This window comes from Ochotona curzoniae, unplaced genomic scaffold (assembly GCF_017591425.1).
Source record: "Ochotona curzoniae isolate NIBS_2020 unplaced genomic scaffold, NIBS_Ocur_1.0 contig_64, whole genome shotgun sequence".
Taxonomy (NCBI): Eukaryota; Metazoa; Chordata; class Mammalia; order Lagomorpha; family Ochotonidae; genus Ochotona; species Ochotona curzoniae.
The window spans coordinates 10433197-10451724 of NW_024466502.1; the positions used below are offsets into that span (position 1 = coordinate 10433197).

Below are 18528 nucleotides of genomic sequence, written 5' to 3' on the forward strand. Positions count from 1 at the left end.
AAACCAAAGGGGAAAAATCATCAAAGCACCTTCTGACAGTTTAAGAAAAGATCTTATGTAATACTTTTGATCACAGGCAGGCTGGTTTTCTTTAAGTTCAAAAAGAAAGGTAGGTTACCACCACTATCACAGCTGAAAAAAAAAACTAAAGTTGCAACATAAAAAAAAAAAAACTTAGAAAAATGCTGCTCTTGTATAAAAATAAACAAAAGAAAACCTTACTACAATGGCTAAAGAAAAAGTGGGTCTTTGGATCAAACCATAATTTTTAAGGCATGTTAGAAATTCAAACTCACTTATCTAGTTGCTAGTCTGATCAGGGCACAGAATCAACTGTGACCAAAGGTCACCAACTTTCCTCTATAGCCACTAGTATTTCTTGTGCCAAAAATGCAATCTTCCTATTGTTAAGCTTTTTATTACCACCTCAACAAACACATTCATTCAAACTGAGTTATGTTCGTCCCCAATGAGTATCAATAATAAGGGCACAGGAGCATGTCCAGTGTTTGGGAATCTTTGTCGTCTTGTCACTCAATGTGTGGGGCTATGTGGAAACACTGATCAGGCAGCCGGATCAGTTACTATTGACATCTGGACAGTAAAAGCCACCTTGGTTTGATAAACCTGCTAACTAAACACCGACGTCTGAGATCATCTTTTCCAGCTTACACTTTGCCATATCCTTCACATTATTTAAGCTATTTTTCACATCTGCATAGAAATTAAAATGTAAAAGTAAAACTGCAGATTTTTCGTATCTGCTTTATTATGCGATCTTAGTTGTCATATGTTGCTACTACAGAATTATATAAAAAAAAAAAAAACAAACAACCAAAAACTCAAAATCATTTTGGGAAGTCAGAAGCTTCAAAGCCCTATCTAATCACTAAAAGATATTTCTATTTCAATAAACTGTATTTCTTGAATCTGACTTTCCTACCTTTTTGAGTCAATTTTCATATAGTCAAATTTATTTTTAATAAAGCTGGTAAAAACATTCTGTCCTCTAAACAAGGAGCTTCATGAATGAGAATTATGAAAAATTATACGATAGCATGTAAATATTCACAATGCAAACATCCTCAATCAGCATGGTCTGGCTTTCAATACTTCAGATTTCTCAACTATGAAAAATACTATCCTCTAACCTTAATGCCAGCTATTAACACTTTGGGGGGATATTAATGATTTCAATCATGTATAAAAGACACCCAAATAATTTAAAAGGAAAAAATGTTTTTGATGCACTACATTCTGGAGTACAGATTCTCAGTATAGGCAATCATTTCCAACTTGTGCCAAATTCTTAGGAACAATAAACACATGCACACACGAACACACACTCTTCTCTCAGTTGCACATGTAAGGTAAGAGGTTACTTGCACAAGACTGGGAACCAAGAAAGTTTGGGGTGGTCTGCAGATGGCAGCTCAGTGACATTCAGCTCTGGAGGTCAAGTTCACCTCCAGCGGCCCAGCTCAAGGTAATTGTGTCAGTGCTTATGGTTCTCAAGTTTGCTGCAAACCCTTCTATGCTTGATTGTAAAACTTACCAACAGGTTGTTCCTGTGCCATTAGTCATGCAAATGATAAATACTTGGAGGCTATGAAAACCGAAAGTATCAGAGCTTGAGCACCTTTTCAAAACAAAATATTCACTCCAGTTTTGCCACTTCAGTAATCAGAGCAAAACTGGCATAAGAAAACTTTTATGTAAATCTCCAAGAAAATTCAGGATAAAGGCTTTTTGTCCCTTACTTTTCACTCTGTAATTTTAATTCTACTTTTAAGCCCAAATTAGTTCACTTGGCTATTCCATTTTGTTTTAATGCCTGTTAGAAAGCTCTGCTACAGCAAATTGGATTTTCACAGCCTGTTAGCCCAGGGTCACGCTACAACCACAGCCCTTAAAGGCAAGGAGGAATTTGCTGCTTCAATGAATGTCAAAATGCCAGGTGTCTGTGCTGTCCTATGAGGTGTCTGCACACGGGAACATGTGGATGCAACATGGCTTCATTCCCCTTACATGATGGTGCTAGTTATCGACTAGATGCTTCGGATTAGTAAGGCTAGGCAATCTTCTGTTACAGTTGCTTCCTCTTGCTGAATAAAGGAAGAATCACCATCCCTGCTTGGATTAACAGAGGGTGGTTTGAGTTTTAATTCTGATCCAACCCTTGTAAAAAGCCTCCATTTTCTGTGGCAAAGCAGGTGACTTAAGAGGTTGTATTTTTATGCAACCTGCACTGTTGTTTGATTGAGGCTTGGTGTGTGGATTAGTTCTGAGTCACGGATCAGGATAGCATTTACAACTAAGCATTGATTTGGAACATCGAAACCAGACCCTCATCAGCAGAGCAGATGCGCCCCCTGCAAGGCGGCAGGCAGGTCAGCTGTTGCTCTCTTACTAGATGCAATACATTGGTTAGAAGCTCTATACCAAGTCCTGAAAACCAGTACTCTCATAGGAAAATATTTCTCCTTTACTTATCTTTATTCTTTTTTAAAGAAGACAAAATATTTTAATTGTATGTGATCATAGGGATTCTTCTGGTTTCTCCCTCAAGATTGCTTCTAATCGATCCATTAGCTGCTTCTGTCAACTCAGCGACAATCCCACCATGGCTTTCCAATGAGGTCACCCGGTAGATGGACCAGGCCATGCCTTCAAGTTGCAGACGCAGAAGGAGACTGAAGACAATGGTGACAACTGGTTTCTGGACCCAAATGTTACGCAGAGGTTTCAACTGAAAACCACTGCTCACTTGTGAATCCGGCGGCTGTGCGCTGTGGATTCACAACACCCATCCTGCAGACTGCAGTGGAGTAGATGAGCTTGCTATCGCTGGGACACAGCCGGCCTCGGGTGCTACTGTATGTTACAAGCAGAACAGCACGGATCGTCTTTGTCGGGCTGAGCAGCGTAGTTCATCTGTCTCACGATTTCTGCAAACAGTTCATCCACCATTGTTTTACTCTTAGCGGAAGTCTCCATAAAGGGGCAGCCCCATTCTTCGGCCAGGGCTCTGCCTTCATTGGATGATACTTCTCTCTCACTTTCCAGGTCTACTTTGTTCCCAACCAAGATGACGGGTACTTTCTCATACCTATGAGAAAAGAGACAGAAACAGAAATGTAGAAGCTAACACAAAGAGTTAATCAGACAAAGGGATTCCTAATTTTTTGCTATCTTCTGAAAAAGGACTCCTTAGTTGCATGAAAAGCTATTTGTACCCTCCATCAGACACCTGAGAGCATTCTGAGGCTATTGATGAATATGTCCTTTAAGATCAATTTGCTTTATCAGATACTCGGAAAATGATTTTCAGAATTGCAAGGCTAAATCCTTAGGTTCCTTTAGCTTTTTTCCCCCATTTTAATGCACTTACTCCAAATTTCCCAGTTGATCATATAATAAATAGTTCTACAAAGTAAACAAACACAATTGTAGCAATTTTGGTATCTCCTATAAGCATATAAAGCTGGTCATGTTCTTGTAAATTTCTCAATAAATAGGAAAAATGATAAAGAATGCAAACCGGCCTGGTGCAATAGCTCAGTGGCTAGATCCTTGATTCGCATGTGCTAGGATCCCATATGGGTGCCTGTTCACGTCCCAGCTTCTCCATTTCCCTACTTGTGGCTTGGGAAAGCAGTAGAGGATGGTCCATACAGCCTTGGGACCCTGCACCAGTGTAAGAGACCCAGAGAAGCTCCTGGTTCCACATCAGTTCAGCTCCAGATGTTGAGGCTACCTGGGGAGTGAATCAACAGATGGAAGATCTCTCTGTCTCTCCTTCTCTCTGTAAGTCTGCCTTTCCAACAGAAATAAATACTACTATTAATAATAAAAAGATGCAAGCCATCAGATGTACCAATCTAGATGAGACACTCATGCTTCTTTTTATATTGACAAAGATTGCACACTTTTATCCTCATCTTCACTTGATGCTCTCTCTTTTCTTCCTAACCAGAAAAAAATCTCTGCGTTAACATATTTAGAAAAAACTCCTCTGACAAGGCTCTTAATGGAGAAGAAAAGAACAATACGACTTCCCCAGTCACCGTTGGTACAGACATGAGTGGCTTCACGGTAGATACTGCACACAGCATTGCACACAACAGGTAAAAATAACTGCTGTCGGCTTCCTATTTAGCATCCTTTACATATCCTAAGAATGTATTGAACATATTCTCATAAGATTTTCATTTGTACATTAAAGATAGGGATTAACTGGTGAGGCGAGATTCTGATGGCAATGCTATTGTTCAAGCTAAGTAGAAACTACACCCTGTGATGCGCCCACAATTCTCTCATCCTGTACTTAACTCGAACAGCAGACCCTAGTCCATGGGGAGTCTCACGTTTTTCTTTGGTACTAGATCAAACTAAGAGTTGTTTCGGCGAGAGGGCATGCTCCAGGCAGTGTGTCACTTAGCAACGTGAACCCTAAGCTGACCTACAATGAATGGGAGAGACATCATCCAGAGTAAATCTAGATTTTGGATATTATCACTTTGCAAACAAATCAACTTGGATAAACGTAATGTGCATCACAGGGCTTCTGCATCTATTGATCGACTACCGACTTTACCTCTTGAGTTCAGTCTTACATCATGCTGACAGCTCGCAACATTTGACACATTTTTCACATCTTCTAGGAATGTTACACACAATCATGTGTAGTCCTGTGCCTATGACAGGATAAACGGCCATGAGAATGAAGTTGTATTACTACAGAATACCACATATCAGCTACTTGGTATACAGGCTCCCTTGTCCTGCTGTAGAGCGCTCCCAGCAAGCTCTGACGCCAGCTGTCAGGGCAGTGTCTCTTACCTATTTTACTTGCGAAACTACAACTGCAGTGCAGTTTCCTCATGAGTATATGCATCAAAGTGTCCTTTAAAATCCTCTGCTTGGAAGTGAAGTAACATATAAATATGAATACAATTAAGTAAAATTTACTGATTGCATTTCATTTCAATCTTTGCTATGCAGAGATCAAAACAGATATGGGATTGGAAATACCAAATCACTTTCTATTACTATCAGTTATGTTTCAAGGAAAAATCTTTTCGTTTAAAACACAGTATCAGGGCCTGGCGCGGTGGCGCAAGTGGTTAAGGTCCTCGCCTTGCATGCCCAGGATCCCATATGGGCGCCGGTTCTATCCCCGGCAGCCCCGCTTCCCTTCCAGCTCCCTGCCTGTGGCCCGGGAAAGCAGTCGAGGACGGCCCAAGGCTTTGGGACCCTGCACCCGCGTGGGAGACCCAGAAGAGGCTCCTGGCTTCGGATCGGCATAGCATCGGCCGTTGCGCTCACTTGGGGAGTGAATCATTGGACGGAAGATCTTCCTCTCTGTCTCTCCTCTCTGTATATTCGCCTTTCCAATAAAAAAATAAATAAATAATAATAAAAAATCTTTAAAATACAGTATCAAGCAATAAGTTTTCAAAAAGATCATGGAAAATGCATATATGAAAAAAAGGGTAGATTGCAAGATTTTTTGCATGAAGATAAACATCTTTTGATTGCATTGTCTACATAGTTTTTTTTTAAGGTTTATTCATTTATTTTGAAAGCTAGAGTTACACAGAGAGAGGGAGGGAGGAAGAGAGAGGGAGAGAGAGAACGAGAGAGTGAGAGTGAGAGTTTGTCATGATTGGGTCATTTTCCAGATGGCTGCAATGGCTGGTAGTGGGCTAGGCCAAAGCCAGGAGACAGGAGGTTCTTCTGGATCTCTCACGTGGTTGGCCAGGGCCCAAATACTAGGACAATCTTCTGTTGCCTTTTCCAGGCAATTGGCAAAGCGCTGGATAGGAAATACAGCACCCAGGACACAAACTGGCACTCATTAATGATGTTGGCATCATAGGTGATAGCTTATGAAACCAGCCATGATACTGATCGATTTATAAGCTTTCGCATTTTCATGATTTTTCTTGAAAGGCATATTTACAAGGAAGAAAGAGAGAGAGATCTTCCAACTGCTGGTTCTCTCCCCAAACGGCTACAACTGCTCAATCTAGTCTATGTGAAACCAGAAGCCTTTTTAAACTCTCCCACATGGGTTCTGAACATCCTCCATGGCTTTCCCAGTACCTTTATAAAGGTACTTCATTTTGTAAGTTTCTTTTTTTTTTTAAAGATTTGTTTTTATTATTTTTTTTTATTGGAAAGGCAGATATACAGAGAGGAGAGACAGAGAGGAAGATCTTCCGTCCAATGATTCACTCCCCAAGTGAGCGCAACGGCCGATGCTATGCCAATCCAAAGCCAGGAGCCTCTTCCGGGTCTCCCACGCGGGTGCAGGGTCCCAAAGCTTTGGGCCGTCTTCAACTGCTTTCCCGGGCCACAGGCAGGGAGCTGGAAGGGAAGCGGGGCTGCCAGGGATAGAACCGGCGCCCATATGGGATCCTGGGCATGCAGTCTTGCCAGCGGGAAGCTGTAACACCTAGTACATCATTTCTTCCATGTAGCTATATTTCACTTCTTGGTCAGGGGGAAAATAAGAATGCTTGCTTGTTCCCCTGAACACAGATGGTTGCCATTAAGGTCAAAGGAGATGATTCAATTAAAAATCCAAATACTAGGTAGATGTAGAATAGTGTTTCTTCCCTCCTCCTCCCCCTCTACTCATATGAGACCTGGACTGGAGAGGCCACAGAAAGGAACCAAGAAGCAGGAAGAACTGCTCATAGTTGCTGCTCTGACTGGGACCACAGAGGCTGCATCCTTGTGAGTAGCTAGGCAGTGCCTGACACTCACGGTCCCTTTTCTAGTCCCGAGCTGGGGATAAGGATGAAGGCACTGTCACACCACGGGGGGCTTCAGAGATCCTACTGGCACTGGTGGGTGAGAAGTTAGGGTGGGAAGCCAGAGAAGGGCTCTACCTGTGGAAGGAAGATGTGCGGGAGTGCAGGTCTTCCCTACCGCACATGTGGCAGTAGGACATGGGAAGGAAGCAGTGCCTTGCACAGAGCAGAGGGCCAAGGACGCAAGGGTCTCATTCTTGCTACAATGTGGTGTGTTTACCAAAACCAACAAACAAAAATAGTTCCAGAACTTTTCCTAGCAACTTCTGGGAATTTAGAACACCGCCTGACTTGCTGGGTGTCTTGGTCTTTGGAAGCAGAAAATGAGCAGGTCTAACTCATTTCTAAAGAGCTCTGAAGGTCTCAAGTTAAAACTTGGGGCAGAAGATAACACGCCTACCACGGGCGCCATGTTAAAGGCTGAGCCCTGACGAGCCTTCGAGAATAACATCCAGCAGGCTGAGACAGGGACAGAAGCACACAGCAAAAGACAAGGTGAAACCTGGGGGAGAGCTCCAGAGGCTGAGATGGGTAGTATGGAGCAGCAGAGTTCCCCGATGGCCACGCGGCACAGCTGGCACCAGTGTGCTCAGACCACAGGCAGGATTACAGCAGCACTCGGACCCAGGGAGCTTTGTGTCCTTGACAGTGTCCTTCAAGCTCCCATTATCTGGGAAATGCTCAGTGATGCCTGAGGTGGCATATGGAGCTAGTTATTGATCAAGCATCATGCACTTTTCCATCTATTCAACATACCTCAAAGAGTGTAGAAAATGCAATTAAAAATTTATTTCGGTACAAAAACTAGAAACCATGCACTTTTTTAGAGAAATATTTTAATTGTTTAAAGATCCCTTGTACACATGGTTTCAATTTTTTTCCACACCATACAAACTTCTGTCTTAATTCTATTTTCTACTAGTCGTTACATCCTTGTATTCATCTGCTAAGAGCCTCCATGTGTCAGACAGTATTCCAGACCCTGAAGATATTCCAGTGAATGAAACCAAGACCTCTGCCTCCAGTAACTATAGTCTAGCAGAGGACACAGAAAACAACAACAAACATCAAGCAAATTACAAGACATAGTAGAAGGTAGTTAGTGAATGCCAGAGAAAAAGGGTTTAGGGAATAGGCTGTGGGCCCAGGTGCCATGCTCAATAAGATGCTCACACGGGAGGCAGTCTGTGGGCAAAGACAAGAATCAGGGTATAAGCAGGTGTCTGGAGAAGGCCACACTAAGCACACAGACTCAACAGCGGAGCAGTTTGCTAGGAGCGTCCTAGTGGTTCAAGAATGGCCAATGGGCCAGGGTGTGAGGCTGTGGGGGCACCTGCAGAGCTTCCTGCAATACCCCTGAAGTGTAGTGGATATAAGTATGTGAAGTTAAACAGAGCGGAAGAACTGGGCATCCAATGTAGCCACAAGACAAGCGTCTCCCACTGGCACCTTGGCCTGTGCTGAGCACACTGGTGGTAGCTGTTGTGTCCAGGAATGCGGTGTGCAGGGTGGGCGAGAGCCTTCGCTGCTCAGTCCCAGGAACCTCAGGCAGCTCCTGACTATTTGGGCTTCAGCCCTGCTGTGCACTTTCCCTAGCTCTGCTACAGACCAGCCTGCTGGATGGTGTTTAGGAACAAAGCTGGGGCTCTAACTGCCAAAAGGCAAGGCACTTATTTAGCAGCTAATGGCAGTTACTTTCACATTCTAGTTTCTTTGATAGTTTTCTGGACTGTCCTCATTTCCTTCCTTTCAAAACACATCATTTAGGCAATATGCTGAAAATGCAAAATTCCAATGCTATCCAATTTATGTATGACTGTTGGTCTGCAGGAAGCCATCTTGTCAATCTCTTTAATCTCTCAGCGGCCTCAGCGTGTTGTCCTCAGACTTCCTGAAGAGAATGGCCAGAGGCTGAATGAAGGCCACTGCTACATCATTTCATTTTGTTTATAGGTGGTAGATTCACTTTATTGTCATAAATTTCATTAGTCTGATTAGATATGCTATAAATAAGTAAAACTGGTTCTTTTAAGTAGCTCTGCTGAATGAAGTTAACAACATCAGTATTTCTGGTTCTGGCACCACTTAGGGTAGCCTTGTAAATATCGTCAGCTCCAAAGCATCTGATGTGTTTATCAAGTGTGTTACTTTCTCCTGCCTTGTAACGGATATGTGTACACATGTATGTATATGCGCCTGTATATTTTGTTGTGGTGGTGTCTAAACTGGGCTCATCGTTTTAACTTGAAAATTAACAACAAACCCTGACTACGGGGCTTTAGAGATACAAATTGAAATTTGTGGGATAAGGACCCACGTGTCTATAGTAATCACGTAACAGATGCGTGTCTGTAAGCCCTGTGGCCTGCTCCAAGGTGCAGCAGGGTCAGGGGTCACTGGCGTCATCCACTCCTTAGCCACCCCAGATGACAATGTACTCTTTATGGTTTTATAGTGTGGCAAGTTGAGAGTCAATTCCTTCTTCTTTCCAGTTAGTCACCAGTGAAAAACTGCAGACAGACACCACTGCTGTTGGTTTAACTGATCTTGTGAGGGAACTGCTCTGGAGCATGAATATTAAACAAGGCTACACTTCATGTGAATTTTATCATAGTCTTATTTTCTTAGTCATAAGTATGCTGGGATACAATTCTCTTTGAATTCAGAAACAAGCACCAAACAGGCTTGTTCAAATCCCGGGTTCAACTTTTCACTGGTGTTAAAATCCCACTTGAGAGGCTCAAGGTGAAAATGTCAAAATACTTGCAACTTCAATCACTTCCATGGCATCCTTACTAAATGCCTTTTTAATTTATATGTGAACATCATCAGTGACAAGAAAGTCATACCTACAGGCAACTTGTTTTGTCTTTTGTCAGTTCCATTACCAGTTAGGTTTTTTTAGTCAAGAATTAAAAAATTTATCTCAACATAAGTAGCTGTGATCTACATATTCTCTCATCTTGTTTAAATATAGAAATCTTTCTTCAAAATTAGAAATAAGCTTTCTTTTCTCTTCGATCAAATTAAATATGTAAAGCGTTGCTGTGGAAAAAATCTCCCTGGGATAGGTTCTATGGTGCATATTATGCTGCTGCCTGCAATGCCAGCATCCCATATGAACACCAGTTCAAGTCCTGATTGCTCCACTTCCAACCCAGTTCCCTGCTAATTCTCTAGAAAAGTGATGGAGGGTGTCCCAGTGCTTGGGCCCTGCCACCCCGTGGAAGGTCTGGATGGAGTTCTTAGCTCCTCACTTCAGTGCACAAGCAGGTGGAAGCTCTCTCTCTGCCTCCCTCTCTCTGCAAGTCTGTCTTTCAAATAAATGCATCATATCTTAGAAAAAAATACAGAACAATTTTTTGAGTTATTTATTTTTAATTTGAAAGGCATATTTACACAGAGAAGACAAGACAGAGAAAGCTTCCACTCAAAGGTTCACTCCCCAGATTGCTGCAATGGCCAGAGCTGAGTTGATCTGAAATACAGAACCAGCAGGAGCCACAAGCTTCTTCCAGGTCTCCCACCTGGGTGCAGGGGCTCAAAGATTTTCAGCTCTCTTCTGTTGCTTTCCCAGGCCACAAGCAGGGAGCTGGAACGGAAGTAGAGCAGCTGGAAATAGAACTGACGTCACATGGAATGCTGGCACTGCAAGGCATACAATTAGCCGTTGAGCCACTGTGCTAGCCCCTACTAATCTAAAATAGGAAAATGGAATATATCCTAATCTCACTTCATGAGAATGCACAGTATAATGTTTTGGTTATGTGTAGCCTTCCAGGTGATTTTTCATGTAGATGACTATCTTTATAAACATTGATGTATATTTTTATAGAAGATTATACCAAATATATTAGGGGATATGCAGAAAAATGCAAAATTCCAAAGCTCTTCAAATTATGTATCCCTGTTAGTCTGTAGGAAACCACCTTGTCAACTTCTTAAATGTCACCAACCTCAGCATATTGTTCTCCATAATTCCTAAAAAACATGACCGGTGACACTGCTGAGTCATTTCATTAGGGGGCTGCAAAAAGTTTGTGGAAGTGAAATTAAACACATTTTTAAATCCATACACAAACTTTTTCCATAATATGCACTCCTGCATTTAGTAGTCTCCATTTTTACTTAATATTTTTGTTTTAATAAATGATTGCACTAATGTCTAAATAGTATTCCGGCTTACAGTCTGTACTGTTAAGTATACTCTAATTGAATTCTAATTACTCCTTCCCTAGGTGTAATCTTCCTGTCATGTCTGCACTAAAATAGCAATCTGGTTGGTGAACTACACTTAGAAGTGTGCTTTCCTTTAAAAGGGAAGTATAGTATATATCAGGTTGGATCCACCTATCAGTCTACTTTTTGCACACCTTTTAAGCCAGAAAAACACATGTGTACATTAGTCCATCTAACTGTTTACAAACACACACACATACAAGAGTCTCAGTGCACATCTGCAAATTTAAAGTCAACAGTATTAAAGTTAAAAATAATTGTTTCTCTGCTCGTGATATTGGTATTCTTGAATCTTTCAACAGAGCCTGGTGGGGATTCTCAAGAAGGATGCCCACCTGGTTAGGCACAAGGGCTCTTACCACAGGCTGCTGGCACGAAGCAGCGACAGTTCTTGTAAGATGGAAAACAGGAGCTGCACAAGCTTGCCCCTCTTCCTCTGCACTGTGTTTCGACATGACTCAGTATTTCGCCTTAAAAGGGCATTTCAGGTAACTGGCCTTGAATAATGAAAGGGACCCACAAACCTCTGCCCACACCTATCACTGCCTTGGTTTCATCCAGGGAAAGAACAGGCATGCAGCAGATGTTGCATGGCACAGATGGCACCTAAAATGGGGACTCAGGCAATTACTTGGGAACCTCAAACTATCAGAGCTCATTGGCTATGAAACAAATCACTGGAATGGCTCCCTAAATTATTCATGTATCTGGATTTGTACTTTTAAAATTCCCAAAGAGACAATCTCTAGGCTCAGATAATTTTACAAAGAATTTTACCAAATAAAGAATTAACAACAATTCTGGCTAATTTTTCAGAAAAACAGGATTAGGCAAATCACTTTAAACAGAAAGTTTTACTCTGAAATTAGTCTGACACAAAGACCAAAAATTGGGGGCCTGGCGTGGTGGCCTAGTAGCTAAGGTCCTCGCCTTGAACGTGCTGGGATCCCATAAGGGCGCTGGTTCTAATCCCGACAGCCCCGCTTCTCATCTGGCTCCTTTCTTGTGGCCTGGGAAAACAGTCCAGGATGGCCCAAAGCCTTATGACCTTGGACCTGTATGGGAGACCCAGAAGAAGCTCCTGGCTCCTGGTTATGGATCAGTGTTGCTCATGCTGCTGCAGCCACTTGGGGAGAGAATCAACGGATGGGAGACATTCTAATCTGTCTCTCCTGCGCTTTGTATCTGATTTGCAATAAAAATAAAATCTAGGGCCCTGTGCAGTGGCCTAGCAACTGAAGTCCTAGCCTTGAAGGCGCCTGGATCCTATATAGGCACCGGTTCTAATCCCAGCAGCTCCACTTCCCATCCAGCTCCCTGCTTGTGGCCTGGGAAAGCAGTCGAGGCCTGGCGTGGTGGCCTAACGGCTAAAGTCCTCGCCTTGAATGTGCGGGGATCCCATAAGGGCGCTGGTTCTAATCCTCTAACCCGCTTCCCAACCAGCTCCATGCTTGTGGCCTGGGAAAGCAGTTGAGGATTGCCCAAAGCCTTGGGACCCTGCACCCGCATGGGAGACCCACAAGAAGATCCAGGTGCAGCTTTGGTCGTTGCAGTCACTTGGGGAGTGAATCATCAGATGGAAGATCTTCCTCTCTGTCTCTTCTCCTTTCTGTATATCTGACTTTCCAATGAAAATATATAAATCTTAAAAAAAAAAAGACCAAAACTAGGAAACTTCAAGCCAATATTTCTCATACATATGGATGACAATTAACGTATGAAAGTATTATGCACAGCTGGATGGATATTAAAAGAAAATCCAGAGCCAGCACTCTGACATATTGGGTCAAGCCACTGCCTGCAATGCCAGCCTCCTACATGGGATGGAGGTTATTATCATAGCTGCTACTTGTCTGATCCTGCTCCTAGATGATGGACTAGGAAAAGCAGAAGTCTGGCAGCTTGTGCCCTGGTCCCACACAGCAGACCCAGACGAAGCCCCGGGCTCCTGGTGGCCATCTGGGGAATGAACCAGCAGACAGAATCTCTATCTCTGTCTCCATATCTGTAACTAAATAAAGCTTAAAAAAATTCAATGATATCACATACCATATTAACCCAGTAACAAAAGCTGATTTCATCAACTGATACAGAGAAGGCATTATAATATTCAATGACTGTTCATAATGATAAAAAGCTCCCACAATCTGATAAAGGATATCTATAAAACTTTACAATGGCCAAACTTAATGGTGAAAGGAACTGCTATTACTCAACACAGTATTAGTTTTTGTCATTGCAATAAACAATAACACACACATGCAAAATAAAACATAACACAAAACTGTGACAAGATTATCTGTTTAGCAAATCCCAAGAAATAAAAAAAAAAGGTCAAAACATAAATCTTCCTAGAACTACTAAGTTAATTCAGTAAGATGGCAAGACACAGGACAAACACACAGAAACAGTGACATTATATTTACTTGCAATGAACATTAGGTAGAAAGACATTTTTCCTTAAAAACTGCGCCATTGGTGTTGTTAATTTCTTTTCCTGTTGCTGATTTTATTTTATGCCTTTTCATTTAAGGGGATGTATAGTAACTGTGTAATGGAGACTCTCATATCTAGTAACATGTTATTAACTTCATGGCATTGTAAATTTCTATTTTTCTTCCTGTTGTTGATTTTGTTTTGTGGATTTTCACTTAAGGGGATGTACAGTAATTGTGTAATGGAGACTAACATATCCAGAGGTGAGGACACAATGCAATATGCATCTCTACCTCCAGACTAAAGATGGATTCCCAATGAAACCGTTTACTATATGACAAAAGGATGATGGACTCTCTGCCATTGTCCATGCCCACAAGGATGGACATATGATTGTGCATGAAGAACTATACTTCAGTATTGATATGGGGGAACTCGGTGAAGGGGGCAATTGGGGAGAGGATAAGGGAAATCCCAGGGTCCTTTGGAACTCTATTATAAAATGATAATAATAATAATACTAAATTTAAAAAAGATTTAAAAAACTACCATTAGCAATTGGCCCAAAGCACACAGCTATTTGACAACTCATGTGCAGCAGACATGCTGGAAAGCTTTCTAAGCACAGATAGTCATCAAGACTGCAAAGCACCTGCTGACCTACAGAGACCAAGGAGGCCGAACAGGAGACTGAGAAACAGCCAAGCAAATAGGCCCGACTGAGCCCAGGCTTGAGCAATAAGGAGAATAAACCATACCTCACATGTTACTCAAGAATTAATCACAAAGGAATTATGTTTTAAACCTAAAATGCCAAACTGTAAAGCTTTTAGAGAAACATATATAGGAGAAAATCTTCATGGTTTAGTGCCAGGCAAAAAGTCTATACCTGATACTAAAAAGAATCTGTAAGATGAAAAACTGATCAATTGGATTTCATCAAAATCACAACTTTTTCTCTGTGGAAGACCTTGCTAAGAGGATGCAAGGGCAAGCCACACACCAAGAAACGTTTCTATTACCTAACAAATGGCTAAAATCACAAAGGGTTAATATGTAGAATACATAAACAGGTCTCAAAACTCTTCTGTAAAAACAAGCCTCCCAATTAGAACATGGACAAAAGGCATGAACAGACATTTAATTGAAGAGGGTATGGCGATGTTCAACACCGTTAGTTATCGGGAAAATGTAAATCAAAACCACAGTGAAATGTCACAACCTGTTATCTGAATATCTACAATAGAAATGCTAATGTTAAAATGCTGGCAAGAACGTAAGGGAAGTGGATCCCTTAGACACTGCCATGAACGTGGAGTGCACATTCGCTGTGGACAACAGCTGGACAGGATGAAGTGAGGGCTGCCATTACCCATGGAGGACCGACGCGCCCAGGCACTTAACGCAGAAAATGGAGACTCACATTCACTTAGACGTACACAGTTATGACCATTCTATGCACAAAAAAAAAAAAAAAATCAGAGAAAAAACTGAGATGTCCTTCAATAAATGAACAAATTGTGACAATCGAGAGGAGGACACTTACCAATAAAAAGAAATGAACTCCTGGGATCCATAAAACCTTGGATAAGTCTCCAAGAAGTTCAGTTGCGAGGAAAAGGCCAATTCAAAAGGTTACATCCTCTACGACTTTACTTAAATGGTCAAATTACAGGAAAGACTACAGTGAAGCATGTGGGTGTGGAGGGGCGTGTGGCTACAAGGGGGATGAAATGACTTCTTGTGACAGGAATGTTCTGTTTACAAGGTGTGATAACTGGAGGAACGTGGGTAAGAAGCATATAGGGAGTTAACAGAAAGGATAAAAAAACCTTTAAGTATAAAAAGGGGAGATTTAAAGCACAACTGAATTCCTTACTGGTGCAAAAAGGCAAAAACCTGCAATACAAAAATGCAAACATTTGCTACCAAATTGTAGAAAGCAAAATTATAGATACAAAGTCGATCTAGACACAGGATTGAATTGCATTGAAATTAGAAAATTCATTTAAAATAAAGTATAATACTACCAAATAAATTACATATAATTCAAAATACCATAAATAAATACAAAACAATTGCTTGGGGAATTTCAGAAAGATCTTGACAAACAGAAAGATACATATACTGACTGCAAGATGAACCATTCTTTTTATGCTGACTCTCCACAAACTGACTTACAGATTTCAAACAATCCGAATCAAAATGCCAAGGGGTATCCCCGACTTCCACATAGAAATGGACAGTCTGATCCTTAGAAATATGAGATTCCATACAAAAGTAAAATGTGCTCAAATACAAAAGCAAATCTGAAGAACAAAGTGGGAGGACTAGACAGCATATAACAACATTTATAATACAGCTATTAGAATGAAGATTGTCGTTTGGGGGGGAGACCAGCATTGTGGCACAGTAGGTTAAGTTGTCCTCTGTAGTGCCAGCATCTCATATGTGTGCTGGTTTGATTCCTGGCTGCTCCACTTCCAGGCCAGCTCCCTGCTGAAGTGCCTGGGAAAGTAGGAGAAGACAGGACAACTGCTTAGGCTCCTGCACTGATGGGGGAGAAGGAGATGAGGACCTTGGGTCCTGGTTTCAGTCTGGCCCAGCTTAGGCTGTTGTAGACGTCTGGGGAATGAACTAAATGGATCAAAGGTCTCTCTCCCTCTCTCTCTCTCTCTCTCTTCCTCCCGCTCTTATTCTTTTCAATAAATAAATAATTCTTTAAAAATACAAGATTGCATTTCAGGGTAAGAATTCAGACACATACATGTTGGAGTAGCGAACTCAGAAACAGACTCACATAGATTTGTCTGATTACAAAGGTATACCTGCAGTCCACTAGGGGAAATGGTCTTTTATGTAAAAGATGTAAAACGGATAGCACGTTAAAAAAATATTCCATGGACCCATCTTGTAACATATGTACACATTAATTAGAGATGCAACATAAAATTGAAGTAATACTATAAACCATGTAGAAGAAAATACAAGGGAGAGATCTTCATAACCTTAAGAACAGAGAAAGCTAAACAGATCATGCAAAAATATAAAAGATTAGTAGGCTGGATTGCAATGAAATTACGAATCTATACTTATTGAAAGAAACTATTAAACCAGGAAAAAGGTAAGCCAAAAGTTGAGAAAAGGCATTTGTGATACACATATCTGATAAGACTTATATCTAGAATGTATAAAAGAATTTCTACAGATCATAAAAAGCAAAGTTCAACTTTTTAAAAAAGATTTTTATTGCAAAGACAGATATACAGAGAGGAAGAGAGACAGAGAAGAAGATCTTCCATCCAATGATTCATTCCCCAAGTGATCGCAATGGTCAGAGCTGTACCAATCTGAAGCCAGGAGCCAGGAGCTCTTCCAGGTCTCCCACATGAGTCCCAAGGTTTTGGGCCATTCTTGACTGCTTTCCCAGGTCACAAGCACAGAGCTGGATGGGAAGCGGGGCTGCCGGGATTAGAACTGGTATCCATAAAGGATCCCGGCATGTTCAAGGCGAGGACTTTAGCCGCTAGGCCACCGTGTCGGGCCTTCAACTTTTTTTTTTTAATAAACAAAAGACTTGAGGAGATAGTTCCAAAAGACAACAAATGACCATTAAGCATAAGAAAAAGGTGCTTGGGCATGGTGCGAAAAGCCTAGTGGCTAGAGTCCTCACTTTGAACATGCCAGGATCCCATATGGGCACCAGTTCTAATCCCGGCAGCCCCGCCTTCCCATCCAGCTCCCTGCTTGTGGCCTGGGAAAGCAATTGAGGACGGCCCAAAGCCTTGGGATGCTGCACTCATGAGGGAGACCCAGAAGAAGTTCCTGGCTCCTGGCTTTGGATTGGCACAGCTCTGGTTGTTGCAGTCACTTGAGGAGTGAATCATCGGACAGAAGATCTTCCTCTCTGTCTCTCCTCCTCTCTGTATTACTGACTTTGCATTTAAAAAAAAAAAATCTTAAAAAAAAAGGTGCTGAACAGACCATGGAAATAAAAACTGAGAAATCGGAAATCACAATGATACTCAGAATCTTAACAGATTAGCTACTGGTGATATTAACATTGGCAATATTACACGTGAGTATGTGACATAACTGGAACTCTTGCTGATGGGAGAGCAAACTGGTTCCTATTTGGAAACACTCATTTTAGCAGGATTTACTAATGCCGAACATATGCATTTGTGTTCCATTCCAAAGTACACATCAAGAGAAAGCAAACAAAAGATGCATAGTAGGATATGCAGGTCTTATATGCTCATAATAGCATTATTAATAGCAGCCTGGCCCCACAGCCCACCAAGAGAAAACACTAGGAATCCTGGCCTATTCACACAGGGACACACTCTGCTTCTAAGAGAACCACCGACTGCCACATATCAATAGCACGGATGTCCTTCACAAACAGGAACAGCAAAAGCCAGACTGAAGAGTAGAAAAAAGTACTCTGTGGTAATCTTTGGGCACAGAAGGGATAGGAATAAAACATGAAGCGCTTATAACATTGTCTGAAATGTTTGGCCTACATCTTCATCTGTGAGTTGGCTACATAACAAATTCATCTAGTTACATGCCTGAGATCTGTGCATTTTACTTCATAAAAAGAACACCTCAGTTATGAGAAAGAATCAGTAAGCACACAAAGAAATAAGTAAGTTCTTAATTAAAACAGGAACAGCAAAATAATCTTCAAGAAAAATGGAGTGCACATGCATGTTGGTTATCACATTTAAATTCATGTAAAGTGCATGTTATTCAGCTAAAAACTGCTAATCAGTTTAAAATTTCATCTCATGCTGTAAGCTGTTTTTTATATTCAAAATTGGCTGCAGACCAAAAGCATAAGGACAATGTACAATGTGTTATTAGAAATAAAAATGAAAATAATTCTGTAGGTTTCTTTCACTATCAGGTCTAAAATCTGCATCCATCTGACCATGAATCTTTTCAGACAGATCAAGACGCCATGTACTTCAAAAATCCATGCCAAAAGGAGAAAACGATGACTATGTTTAACTTTGCTTTTTATTGA

The 18528-nt window shown here is 41.4% G+C and overlaps 1 protein-coding gene across 3 annotated transcripts in view; it reads right to left on the bottom strand.

Annotated features, from left to right (window-relative positions):
• Positions 1 to 386: 386 nt before the first annotated feature.
• RAP2A (RAP2A, member of RAS oncogene family) overlaps positions 387 to 18528 on the bottom strand; it is a 38519-nt gene continuing 20377 nt past the window's right edge. For all 3 annotated transcript variants that reach the window (XM_040991201.1, XM_040991200.1, XM_040991202.1), the window contains one exon: positions 387 to 3109. In XM_040991201.1, the coding sequence (XP_040847135.1) occupies positions 2872 to 3109 (238 nt within the window). In that variant the 3' untranslated portion in view covers positions 387 to 2871. The remainder of the gene's footprint in view (positions 3110 to 18528) is intronic.